General features: G+C 40.6%; 1 protein-coding gene across 1 annotated transcript in view; it reads left to right on the top strand.

The window, feature by feature from the left end:
* neurl1aa (neuralized E3 ubiquitin protein ligase 1Aa) overlaps nucleotides 1-14,483 on the top strand; it is a 72,615-nt gene that overhangs the window by 5,360 nt on the left and 52,772 nt on the right. Inside the window, exon 2 of the mRNA XM_024010143.2 lies at nucleotides 13,748-14,013. Within this exon, the coding sequence (XP_023865911.1) occupies nucleotides 13,748-14,013 (266 nt within the window). The remainder of the gene's footprint in view (nucleotides 1-13,747; nucleotides 14,014-14,483) is intronic.

Genomic DNA, 14,483 nt, shown 5'->3' with positions numbered 1-14,483 from the left:
TCAGCCATTAGTGCTTTTTAAATTTCTGTGTGACGGATAACATACAACGTTCCGTCTTGCTATCCTGTCGTTGTTAAATGCACACATATGGCCCTCAAAAGTGAGACTCGACTAGTACAGATAATAAGAGGATGGAACTAAAGACTATAGAACCCCCCTAAGATAGTGAATACCGCCTCCCTCCCGTAGGGGAGCATGTACCCCAAAAGAGGCCACGCATACCTTATCTCAAAAAGCATACTATAACTTTCCCGACTTGCCTTTTTCTTCACAAACAGCAGTGTCAACTCTTGGGCATATAAAGTTTGTCCTGATCTTCTGATTGTCTACTATCTACTTAATCCCAACTGTGGCTCAAATTGTTGCATTGATTATTTTAAACAAAAATCTAAGAATACATGGTGCTACCTTAGATACATTCATAGTTTGCGTTCCGTTCTACGTATGAAACATGATTCTGTAGTTTCCCGTCCGCCCCTATAACATTCGTCTTTTATCAACCCTAAGAATATTTGGTACTAAATCATAAAAGTACTATTAAATGTCTGGTTATTATATACACAATGGTAATTAGTTAGCCCAAGACCTAATTTTTACCCCGTACTAGTCATCTAGCTTCTTGAATACACTTCCTGGAAGTCTAGTACATGATTCCCGTCTATTCTAATTCCTATCGCTCTCTCCTCTTCCACATGCATCTTACTAGTCTATATTACATAGCCTCTACATGTTCGCTGTGTACAGATCAATATACGTAGGTTCACTTATGTGTCATTGAACTCGTTCCTCCATAATTCTACTCTCCTCTCTTACCTTCCGAGTCATATATTTGATTTGTGTTTGTAATGACGTATAGATAAATACCATCTATACTTCAGACAACGCACGTAAAGTATTCACCCTCACATTGTCGTTTACGACACTCAAAAGTATAGATGCAAATGCGGAGTGTGACTGTCAGCAGTATAGTTAGAACTTAAGAGTAAAATCGTCTATCAACTAATACACGACTTGAGTCACTGCTAATCAACAGTAGCATAACTATAGGATGTCTTCCTAACTTTTACATTGCGCAGTATATCAGTCACTAGAGTAGGGCATAAATTCTCATGGTAATTCACTCCGAAGTTATCACAAGATCAATAGCTCTCTAAAAGTGACTAATCCTCGTCGCAATGTGCAATCTCAACGAGCGATAATTTTTTCAGAAAAGTGTCGACCATCGACAGTGAATTGCGATAGTCAGGCCAAAACATAGTGGACAGACAGTTTCTAAAGGGATTCCAGGGACAACAGGATTGAGAACAATGTCCCTCAACAGCAAAATCCCGCAGGTGTCTACAGCACCTGAAGACCCAGCAGCACGAAGCTAACAGAACCTCCCTCTCTCCTCTTCTTTGAAGTGTGGGGGTGTTTAGTCCTAGCGGTTACAGGGTTCGGCACAAAGTACCCAAGAAGTTGCTGGTTCGAATGGCCAAGCGACTAGGTTGAAATCTGTCGATGTGCCCTTGAGCACAGGCACTTATCCTAATTGCTCCTGTAAGTCGCCTGTATAAGAGCGTCTGCTAAATGACAAAAAAAATGAAATAAATACAAACTAATTTCCACCTGTTAGCCAGGCTTGCTTCTCTCAAAACACAGCTTAATACAACAATCCTCCAGAGATCCGGGACCAACACACAGACTGCACGAAGCACACACACACAATCACACCACACTCTGGGCAGACTTTAGCCATGATCGACCACACTCACTTCTTATTTCACCAGAGTAGCACCAGGAATAGAGGATTTGAATGTCTGCTACAAATACAGAAATGGGGGATAAAAAGTTTTAATAAAATAAGATTAACAAGAAAATAAATACATTTTGTATTTAGTTTCACATTTCTTTCTGTTAGCATCTGTTGGCAATGGTATTTACACAATATTGTAAATAAGCCTTAAGCATGGTGACAAACAACATTTTAACGATGTTTGCATAGGTTGTCTGAAGAATGTGTATATCATTTCAGTCATGAGCAAATGGTGGTTTGGCTTCATGTACCAACAACTATGAAATTAATCAACGAATCACACTCACATTAATCAGCGTTAACAATATACTGCAGTGCCTCTATGCATCATACATTCATAATGTTTGTGTTATAGACAAGCAATTTGTGTTATATACATGCAATTGTGTTATAGACAAACAATTTGTGTTAACAAGCAATGTGTGTTATAGACAAGCAATGTGTTTATAGACAAGCAATATGTGTTATAGACAAGAATATGTGTTATGGACAAGCAATATGTGTTATAGACAAGCAATTGTGTTATAGACAAGCAAAGTGTGTTATAGACAAGCAGTTTGTGTTATAGACAAGCGTTTGTGTTATAGACAAGCAACTTGTGTTATAGACAAGCAATTTGTGTCATAGACAAGCAACTTGTGTTATAGACAAGCAGTTTGTGTTATAGACAAGCAGTTTGTGTTATAGACAAGCAACTTGTGTTATAGACAAGCAGTTTGTGTTATAGACAAGCAATATGTGTTATGGACAAGCAATATGTGTTATAGACAAGCAATTTGTGTTATAGACAAGCAAAGTGTGTTAAGACAAGCAATTTGTGTTATAGACAAGAAACTTGTGTTATAGACAAGCAATTTGTGTCATAGACAAGCAACTTGTGTTATAGACAAGCAGTTTGTGTTTAGACAAGCAGTTTGTGTTATAGACAAGCAATTTGTGTTACAGACAAGCAATTTGTGTCATAGACAAGCAACTTGTGTTATAGACAAGCAATTTGTGTTATAGACAGAACTGTGTGTATAGACAAGCAATTTGTGTCATAGACAAGCAACTTGTGTTATAGACAAGCAGTTTGTGTTATAGACAAGCAGTTTGTGTTATAGACAAGCAATTTGTGTTACAGACAAGCAGTTTGTGTTATAGACAAGCAATTTGTGTTATAGACAACAATATGTGTTACAGACAGCAATTTGTTTATAGACAAGCAATTTGTGTTATAGACAAGCAATTTGTTATAGACAAGCATTTCATTTCCTGGAGGCTGAGTTGCTAGTGTTTATGTGTGAATGACATATTGTAATATAAGTTAGACTGAGGTATATGAGGCTGAGGTTACTAAGAAGAAATGTGTAAACAACATATTGGTAATTTTAAGTTAGACTGAGGTATACGAGGCTGAGGTTACTAAGTGTAAATGTGTAAACAACATATTGGTAATATAAGTTAGACTGAGGTATATGAGGCTGAGGTTACTAAGAAGTAAATGTGTAAACAACATATTGGTAGTAAAGTTAGACTGAGGTATACGAGGCTGAGGTTACTAAGTGTAATGTGTAAACAACATATTGGTAATATAAGTAAACTAATATCATGTGTTTTATGAAGACATTATAGTATTATGATAACTAGTACCATGTGTATTATGAAGACATTATAGTATTATGTTGACTAGTACTATGTGTATTATGAAGACATTATAGTATTATGATGACTAGTACCATGTGTATTATGAATACATTAAAGTATTATGTTGATTAGTACTGTGTGTATTATGAAGATATTATAGTATTATGTTGACTAGTACTATGTGTTTTATGAAGACAATAGGGTTGGGCGGTAACCAAATGTTCATATGTGACCCACCACCTTGATTCGGTCCCATGTAGCAAAATTTGAAATGGTGTTTTTTACATTTATAAAAGTAGAGACTCAGACCTAGAATTTTATAAAAGTAGAGACTCAGAGCTAGACAATTGTATATCATACACTGCAGTTGGGGAACAATGGGAAATTAATTATTCTTTGAAAGTTGATAAACTTGTAAACCCACTTTTGAGTAAATGGCCCTTGAATGGGTTGGTACACCTACTGGAGAGCTTTTCTTTATCTACACCAATTTAGCATCATTCACACCCTCTTAAGCCTTAGCCCCTCCCATGTCTTTAAGGATTCACTTGTGAGGCCATGTACTAAACATAGTGTATAAGCTAGTGTAGTAAACAACCAAAGATTAAGACTAAAACTGGTGAAAGTAGTAGCAAAAAGTACTAGTAAAAATACACTTTATCTAATCCTTGGTCTATATCCTAATCTGACTTTGGTGTTCTTCCTCACATTACCGTCTCTGGTAAACACACACTATATCAAGTACAATGAAAGTGTATTTGTCACATACAGAGGATACAGAAGGTGTAAACGGTACAGTGAGTTGGTTACTTGCATAGTGGAGTCTTTTTTTTAGACCCATAATCCCAACCCATACTATCATGCACCATGCATAAATCTGCAGGTAGCTAAAGTTAACCAACTGGGTTCAATGTTAGCTAGCTAGCTAACATTAGGCTATAACTAGCAATGCATATGGCTTTCAAAGATACAAATAATATTACTAAACAGCTCATGCACCTAGCATTAGCTAGCAAGCCAGCCAGCTAACATATGCTAGCTAGCGAACAGTACGCTGGTACTTGCAATGAAAACGACTTTCAGACAAAACTAATGTGACAGGTGAAACGAAGAACGTGATCTGCTTTATCTTCTAACGTATTGCACAAGTTGACTGCAGGTATTTACTTAAAAAGTAGCTACAAATATTTTTATTTGGATTCATGTGTGAGGCCATGTACTATGAAAAACGTAAACTAAATAGTTTCAATGGTATTGACGGTATTGAAAAACTATCCCGTGGCTATTTCCAAATACCCCAGTATACGATGTATGGTATTGTCACGTTCCTGACCTATTTCTGTTAGTTTGTTGTATGTGTTAGTTGGTCAGGACGTGAGTTTGGGTGGGCATTCTATGTTTTCTGTTTCTATGTTGGTTTAGGGTTGCCTGGTATGGCTCTCAATTAGARGCAGGTGTTTGGCGTTTCCTCTAATTGAGAGTCATATTTAGGTAGGTTGTTTCACAGTGTTCGTTGTGGGTGGTTGTCTCCTGTGTCAGTGTTTGTCGCACCATACGGGACTGTCTCGGTTTTTGTAGTCTGTTCCTGTTCGTGAGTTCTTCGTGTTTATTGTAAGTTCCATGTCCAGGTCTGTCTACATCGTTTTGTTATTTTGTTAATTATTCAAGTGTATTTCGTTTTCGTGTTTTTCCGTCTTTACTTTAATAAATCATTATGTCTTCACAATCCGCTGCATTTTGGTTCAATCCCTGCTCCTCCTCTTCGGATGAAGAGGAGGAGGAAAACCGTTACAGGTATACCGCGCAAGCCTAGAAGACGATAGTATTATGATGACTAGTACCATGTGTATTAGGAAGACAATAGTATTATGATGACAAATTCTGTTTTATGTGGACAATACCATGATGAGGACTCAAGTGCTATTATATGAATGACAGTTATAACTGAAAGTGCCCGGTGCTAAGATACAACCAGGAAGTCATTACTCCAACATCAGTTTGTTCTCCTGAACAAATATTTGAATATTTATCCCAACTGATGGAACACTATTCACATGATATGCCATTATAATGTCAGTAACCCGTGCAGTATGTAGATAAGAATTACATTCCCTCACACTGCTCCAAGGATGTGTCATGGCACCCTATTCCCTACATAGATATATACAGTACATGCACTAAATAGGGAATAGGCTGTCAATTGAGACGCAGCCCACTCAGTCTAGTTATACAACTAAAGCAGGAAGATTAGTTTACACTTTTACAAAGATGTTCATTGAAGGATGACAAGTCTTAGTCACACAGAAGCCGTGTGTGTTCCGACAGGGATTAGACTTGTCATTACTGTGAGGTCATTAGCGAAATAAGTCCTCACGCACACGCGTGCGTGCACACACACACACACACTTCTCCAGGCTACGGAAGGAGAACCACAGTATGCACAGTGTTTATCCATAAAGAGACATCCTTGACCTTTGGGAGAGAGGGAGAGAACAGTCATGTAAGGATTTTAAATGGACACAGACATGCACACACACACGTACACTAATGAGGATGTTGCTGTGTTATGGGAGGCAGCTTCCGTACTAGTAGGTTAAATAGAGCCATTTTAAAGCCATGATGGCCACTGGGTCTGTGTGTGTGTGTGTGTGTGTGTGTATGTGTGTGTGTGTGTGTGTGTGTGTGCGTGTGTGAATGCGTGGGTTTGTGTGTGTGACAGACACCAACTTTGGACACGTTGCTGGAGCAACTACACGATCTGATAGGAGCACCTTATCCCTACCTACAGTGCATTTGGAAAGTATTCACACCCCTTGACTTTTTCCAAATTTTCTCAAGTTACATCCTTATTATAAAATGGATTAAATACATTTTTTTTCTTCTAAATCTACACTCAATACCCCATAATGAGAAAACGAAAACTGGTTTGTAGAAATGTTTGCAAATGTATTAAAAATAAGAAACATAAATACCTTATTTACATAATTATTCAGACCCTTTGCTATGAGACTCGAAATTGAGCTCAGGTGCATCCTGTTTCCATTGATCATCCTTGAGATGTTTGTACAACTTGATTGGAGTCCACCTGTGGTAAATTAAATTGATAGGACATGATTTGGAAAGGCACACACGGTGGTCCCAATGTTGACAGTGCATGTCAAAGCAAAAACCAAGCCATGAGGTCGAAGGAATTGTCCGTAGAGCTCCATGACAGGATTGTGTCAAGGCACAGATCTGGGGAAGGGTACCAAAATATTTCTGCAGCATTGAACATCCCCAAGAACAGAGTGGCCTTCATCATTCTTAAATGGAAGAAGTTTGGAACCACCAAGACTCTTCCTAGAGCTGGCCGCCAGGCCAAACTGAGCAATCAGGGGAGAAGGGCCTTGGTCAGGGAGGTGACCAAGAACCCAATGGTCACTCTGACAGAGCTCCGGAGTTCTTCTGTGGAGATGGGAGAACCTTCCAGAAGGACAACCCTCTCTGCAGCACTCCACCAATCAGGCCTTTATGATAGAGTGGCCAGACTGAAGCCACTCCTCAGTAAAAGGCACGCCAGCTCGCTTGGAGTTTGCCAAAATACCCCTTAAGGACTCTCAGACCACGAGAAACAAGATTCTCTGATCTGATGAAACCAAGATTGAACTCTGTGGCCTGAATGCCAAGCGTCACATCTGGAGGATAACCTAGCACCATCCCTACGGTGAAGCCTGGTGGCAGCATCATGCTGTGGGGATGTTTTTCAGCGGCAGGGACTGGGAGACTAGTCAGGATCGAGGGAAAGATGAACCGAGCCAAGTACAGAGAGATCCTTGATTGGAACCTGCTCCAGAGCATTCAGACCCTCAGACTGGGGCGAAGGGTCACCTTCCAACAGGACAACAACCCTAAGCACACAGCCAAGACAACACAGGAGTGGCTTCAGGACAAGTCTCTGAATGTSCTTGAGTGGCCCAGCCAGAGCCTGGACTTTAACCCGATCGAACATCTCTGGAGAGACCTAGAAATAGCTCTGCAGTGACGCTCCCCATCCAACCTGACAGAGCTTGAGAGGACCTGTAGATWAGAATGGGAGAAACTCCCCAAATATAGGTGTGCCAAGCTTGTAGCGTCATACCCAAGAAGACTCAAGACTGTAATCGCTGCCAAAGGTGCTTCAACAAAGTACTGAGTAAAGAGTCTGAATACTTGTGTAAATGTAATATTTMATWWWWAAAAAATTGTTAATACATTTGTAACAATGTCTAAAACCTGTTTTTACTTTGTCATAGATTGATGAGGGGGGGGAAATTATTTACTACATTTTAGAATAAGGCTGTAACGTAACAAAATGTGGGAAAAGTCAAGGGGTCTGGATACTTTCCAAATGCACTGTATATGTACACACAGTATCWCCCTCAATTACCTCGTATCCCTGCACATTGACTCAGTACTKGTACCCCGTATATATTGCCAAGTTACCGTTACTCACTGTGTATTTGTTATTACGTGTTATTACTTTCTATTATTTCTCTATTTTCTTTCTCTGCATTGTTGGGAAGGGCCCGTAAGTAAGCATTTCACTGTTAGTTTACGAAGCATGTGACAAATAACTTAAAGAAAAATGTAAATACCCCTTGTGTCTCGCATTCCTCTCTACCTGATTCATAGAGTTACCTCTTTTGTGTACAGAAAGAAATCAATCAAATTGGACACTTAACTTAGGCTCCTAGCTCGCYTTTCGCCTTCRAAAATAGCTCGCTAACAGCCAATTAATCATCTTTGGCTAATGGAATCAAAATGAGGTATTCATCATTATAAACAATGTTTCAATGCAGAGCTTGAATAAGAGAGTGGCTCCATGTGTGAACTATGTGCACACACAGAACATCACCGAAACAATTACCATAATTGGGCTTTTTCATCTCACTATTATACTGTTGGAATTGTACCCTCAACTCTAAATCTACACTCTCAGAAAAAAGGGTTMTTTGGCTGTCCCCATGGGAGAACCCTTTTTCGTTSCAGGTACTTTTTCCCTCTAGGGAAASGGTTCTACATTGAACCCAATAAGGTTCTACCTGGAACCAAAAGGGTTCTTCMAAGGGTTYTCATATGGGGATAGCCAAAGAACCCTTTTAGGTTCTAGATAGCACCTTTTTTTTCTAAGAGTGTAACCAATGGCAGCGAGAGCACAAATTAGGCATGTAAAATCCTATCAACAGTATGTATGTATGAGGTGGAAGGTCCTGTTACACATGACCGGACTTGGAGCTTCRTAATCATCGGCTTCGTCACCCAATATGCTTACATCCTTCCACAGATGTTACTTGAGGTCAAATTGTAGGCATTGRGAATTTTTTATTTATTTAACTAGGCAAGCCAGTTAAGATGGAACTCCTTATCACGGCCGGTTGTGATACAGCCCGGGATCAAAACGGGGTCTGTAGTGACGTCTCTAGCACTGAGATGCAGTGCCTTAGACCGCTGCTCCACTCGGGAGCCCACCTATGGAGAATTAGAAGTGGAATTCTCTGGGAAGGTTGGTCATTCTGAATAACATCCCTCCGATGGTACAGACGTAGGATCTTAATTTGATCACTCTTTTGTTAATGATAATTTTCCTGTACAGCAGGAAATGGAAGCTTTCAGTGTATTCAAGTTTAAAAAGGCTTCTAAAGTTTGTAATTTCCACTTTTACATTTCTATCTTGAGTTGCCGTAATGTAAAATGCATCAACCCCTATAAGGAAAATGTCCATTCATTATAATCCACATAATAATTCACATTTCCTGTTGCTGCAGGACTATTTTCTAGCGGTGCGAAGCGCAGGTTAGCATTTTTCATCATGAATATTCTTCTGGAGGCAGCTCTGCGGAGTGGTCACTAGCTGGCACAGCTATAACTAGCTGGCGGAGCAAAGCAAATGTCTATAAAGTCATAAAACCACACTGCTCCTGTATTTCTACTTGGGATATGGCTTTTCAACAGTAAAAGTTCAAACATCGCTCATCAATCAAACTGCCCCTAATGCCTAACCCTAACCTTAAAAATGTCCTTCAGCAATGGTTTGAACTTTTACTGTTGAAAAGCAATATCCCAAGTATGAATACAGTAAAGTACAGACAGTAAAGGGTAAAAATATATATATTTCTGAGCAAAAGAGTGTTTTTTTGTTGTTGACACAACTGAAAACTTCAAGGAGTAGGGCATTCTAGGAGTTGGTCGGATGGGAATCTGTGATGTCATCGGCCTCCCCCTTGCTTGAGGAACAATAGAGGAGCAATAGAGAACAAAGTAGGAAAGGCCCACCCACCACTTGTGCTCTATCATGACCTACCTGGACCACCTATTGAGATGTGCCTTTTGTTAAGTAAATCAGGTGTTGAATGAGGTGAAAAGGAGACTGGAGTGCCACCTTAAAATAAGATCAAAAAGCTAACCGCTGGGCTATTTAAAGGGAAATCGCTCAGTTCTGCCTCCAGGACAAGACTCATGACAAGAAACGTCAACCTGCATTAGAAACTGGTCAAATTAATATCCTATATCTGTAGGTATAGCTCCAAAGCATTTACAGACAGCCTTTCAATAAGTATAAAACAGAGCAATCCTTCATGGAAAAACGACTTTCAGTCAGATAGGCCGAAATAAGTTTGGAAATATTAGTGATCCTACTGTAGCCGACAATGCTGTCCTGATTAACCATAGCACTAAAATGCAAATATCATTCATGTGTTCTCTGCTAGCAAACAAATAGCATCTGTCCGTATCAAGCCTGAGCCGTTCCCGCAAATCTAGCCTTTGACGCAGGGATTGAGGGTTGCTAAGGAACGTGAATTCACACTTAACTCCTGTTTCCCTCAACCAACAGCTGCGCCTCTCCTTTCGCTAGTTGTCGCTAATGCATTCAGTTCAATCTGGCCTGACACACACACACACTGTACACACACACACACTGTCCAATCTGCTGCGACCATGTTCGCCCCATTCAATGAATGCTCTCCCTTTGCCCCAATGCCAAGACAAAGGACATGATGCTTGATTATGGGGCCTGAGTGAGTAAGTGATTGTATAGGCTAAACACTGGGAGTGGGTATCTATTGATAAAGTAGTGTCTTCCTCCCAAATGGCACCCTATTTCCTTTTTAGTGCACTCATTTTGGCCGTACACTATAGGGCTCTGGTTGAAAGTAGTGCACTGTGTAGGGAATAGGGTGCCATTTGGGACACATGCTAGCTGTTATATAGAATGCTGTATACAGGCCTTATCAGTGATTCCCAGACCCTCAGTTGCTTTTGCAGTCTTTGTTGAGGTTATCAATGGTAAAAAGTAGAAGAGCTGGGTTATTGTGATTTGTACAATTTGGTGAGGACAACCAAGAGGCCCTGATTTGAATATAGAATAGAACCAAAACACAGTTAGCTAATTGAAATGGCACAACAGGCTAATATCCCAGTCACATGACAGTATATACACTGCGTCTACACTGCGTCTACAAAACATTAGGAACACCTGCTCTTTCCATGACATAAACTAACCTGGTGAATCCATTTGAATGCTATGATCCCTTATTGATCTCACTTATTAAATCAAATACAATTTTATTAGTGACATGCGCCGAATACAACAGGTGTAGACCGTACAGTGAAATGCTTACTTACGAGCCCCTAACCAACAATGCAGTTTGCCAAAAATACGTATAAGAATAAGAGATAAAAGTAACAAGTAATTAAAGAGCAGCAGTAAAATAACAATAGCGAGACTATATATGGGGGGTACCGATACAGAGTCAATGTACATGTAGGCAGAGTTATTAAAGTGACTATGTATAGATGACAACTGAGAGTAGCAGTGGTGTAAAGAGGGGGTGAGGGGGGGCACTGCAAATAKTCTGGSTAGCYATTTGATTAGATGTTCAGGAGTCTTATGTCTTGGGRGTAGAAGCTGCTTAAAAGCTTCTAGACTTGGTGCTCCAGTACCGCTTGATGTGCGGTAGCAGAGAGAACAGTCTMTGACTAGGGTGGCTGGAGTCTTTGACAATTTTTAGGGCCTTCCTCTGACACCACCTGGTATAGAGGTTCTGGATGACAGGAAGCTTGGCCCCAGTGATGTACTGGGCGAAGGATTTTTATGTCTTGAGACAATTGAGACATGAATTGTGTATGTGTGCCATTCAGAGGGTGAATGGGCAAGACAAAATATTTAAGTGSCTTTGAACGGGGTRTGGTAGTAGGTGCCAGGCGCACCGGTTTGAATGTGTCAAGAACTGCAACGCTGCTGGGTTTTTCACACTCAACAGTTTTCCGTGTGTATCAAAAATGGTCAATGGACATCCAGCCAATTTGACACAACTTTGGGAAGCATCGGAGTCAACATGGGCCAGCATCCCTGTGGAACGCTTTTGACACCTTATAGAGTCCATGCCCTGACRAATTGAGGCTGTTCTGGGGGCAAAAGGGGGTGCAACTCAATAGTAGGAAGGTGTTCCTACATTTTTGTACACTCAGTGTAGGCCTCACATTATAGCCAGAACAGTTGAAGGAGGCGTGCAMTTGAAACGAGATGTGTGTCTTTGAGAGCATGTCTGGCTGCTGCAGTGTAGTAGGTGACTGGGGACAGATTTGTAGAACCTCCACCTGCTCCCTGAGTCATTGGTAAACACATTCATTCACTCTGCATCTTGTTCATTAGCWGTACTCAGGACTCAGGCACACACTCATATGGATGCGTTCCTGTGTAGATGGTCCTAGTGAGGCGCTAATGGACTAAATTACCTATCTAGATTTATTCCTAATAGTCATGATAATCCTGAAGCTTTCCATTGCAGATCCTGCTGATGTGTTATAACACATGTAGCTGTACTAGATAGAAGTGAAATCCTATGGTTTGTTCCTRATGCACTAGGTTCTCTATCTACATTATATTTCTAGATAGTAATCAAATCATGTAGTTTGTGCGTCCCTGAGTTGGTTTATACGAGTCATATGATATATTGTACCATACTGGAGCTTTCCTAGTATTGCACTTCCTAATGATGCGCTAGAATATCTATTTGGATTCCATTACTAGATTAAATCATGTAGTTTGTCGTTTCCTGTCCGTTTGTACTTCCCTGTACTTGTTTATATGAGTCATATGATGAACTGTATGCATTTTCCGAGACAATACGAGGTTATTGGACATGCTCTCCTTATATCAATAAATAATATTCAATTAAACTCAAAGTACATTTACATGTGGTTTATACTATAAACATGGGTACTATAACAGTATTGTATTATATTCTACACTGTACAGTAATGATGCTTAATCCTAACTGAAAATGCCACGTAGTGACTGACTCAGCCTTGGCATCAATACTCACAACAGGATGATAATGTTGGGTCAGAGATGGTACACATCAACCACTAACTTTATTTGCCAGTGCTAAGGTCATAAGGTCAGGCACAAAGCAATGAACAGGGAGGAAAATGTAATTTCCTACTCAAACATTGTAAAATGTCAAACAACAGCATGGACAATTGGTTTTGGCTGGAGGACCAACATGATTACTGAGCAACTGCTGTTTATGTGAATCAAACAAGTCAGATTGTAGTAAGAGGTAAACTWGTAGGAAGAGGCCTAGAAATCCATAGACGGTCCCCATAGGCACAGATCTGGGATCAGCTATAGCCTCCCTAAATCCTAACCTTTGCCATAAACGTGGGGAAACATGACGTTGTGCTGAGATCAGCATCGTGGGGCAATTTACACATCCTAATATGTGACAATCATCCAACTTCAGCTAAAGCCGAACAAGAACTACACCTCTTCTAATGATTGTATTTATATTCAATTACATTCAAATAACTTGTCTTTTCTGGGAGGGAACTTCATGGGGAAAACAGGCAAATGTTCCATTCACATGACGTGATAAAGGCCTCACATTATGGCCGGAACAGTTGAAGGAGGCATGACATTGAAACGAGATGTGTGTCTTTGAGAGCATGTCTGGCTGCTGCAGTGTAGTAGGTGACTGGGGACAGATTTGTAGAACCTCCACCTGCTCCCTGAGTCATTGGTAAACACATTCATTCACTCTGCATCTTGTTCATTAGCAGTACTCAGGACTCAGGCACACACTCATATTGAAGCTTTCCTGTGCAGATGATCCTAGTGAGGCGCTAATGGACTAAATTCTCTATTTAGATTTAATCCTATATATTTCCTGGTAGGGAACTTCATGTGTGGTGATGAGTGGTACATAGAGTACAAGACTCATAACAACATAGAACACAAACACATACTGTATAAAGGATTAGAAGGGTACGAATATCATTCTGATGCACCCTCTGTCTATCCATCAGACTCTCTGGGCGGTCCGTTCCCCTCCACCACCCACCGATGCCACCACAAGCCCAAGCGCTGCCTGCCCATCCAGCAGTGTGGCGTTGTGGGCGGGGGCCAGAGGAGAGGCCTGGCCATAAGTCCCTTGCTCTTCCACCCGAACACCAAGGGCTCCCAGATCGCCATGGACCTGGCCCAGAGGACCGTCAAGAGGCAGGCCAGCTTCTGTAACGCCATCACCTTCAGCAACAGACCCGTAGCGTTGTACGAGCAGGTCCGGATCAAGGTATGTAGAGATTTAGATGGACACAACACCACACCCAAGGAGGTTTATTTACAGTATTTTAAAGTATTCTAACAATGGTAGATTGATTTTATTTGTTTATTTTATTAACATTTTCAAGAAGAAAAAGCCCATTCCTCAGCAAGGTCCCCAATCAACATGTTGAACTGCCAGAGAGGCACCAGAACACCCAGTTGTAGGGAACTTTGTAGGTTGTTCTGTACATGGTGGGATGCTGACMCCAAAGGCTCAAAAGATGACGCAAGATATGGAGAGAGATACTAACACGGATCTGTACAATAGGTGAGACTAGCTTTGATGTGTACAGTATCTGATGTATGCACGGTATATATAATGTAAACACACCGCAAGATATGGAGAGAGATACTAACACGGATCTGTACAATAGGTGAGACTAGCTTTGATGTGTACAGTATCTGATGTATGCACGGTATATATAATGTAAACACACC

This window comes from Salvelinus sp. IW2-2015, linkage group LG1, assembly GCF_002910315.2.
Source record: "Salvelinus sp. IW2-2015 linkage group LG1, ASM291031v2, whole genome shotgun sequence".
Taxonomy (NCBI): domain Eukaryota; kingdom Metazoa; phylum Chordata; class Actinopteri; order Salmoniformes; family Salmonidae; genus Salvelinus; species Salvelinus sp. IW2-2015.
The sequence above is the reverse complement of the archived record's forward strand: the minus strand, read 5'-3'. Positions and strand labels throughout refer to the sequence as shown.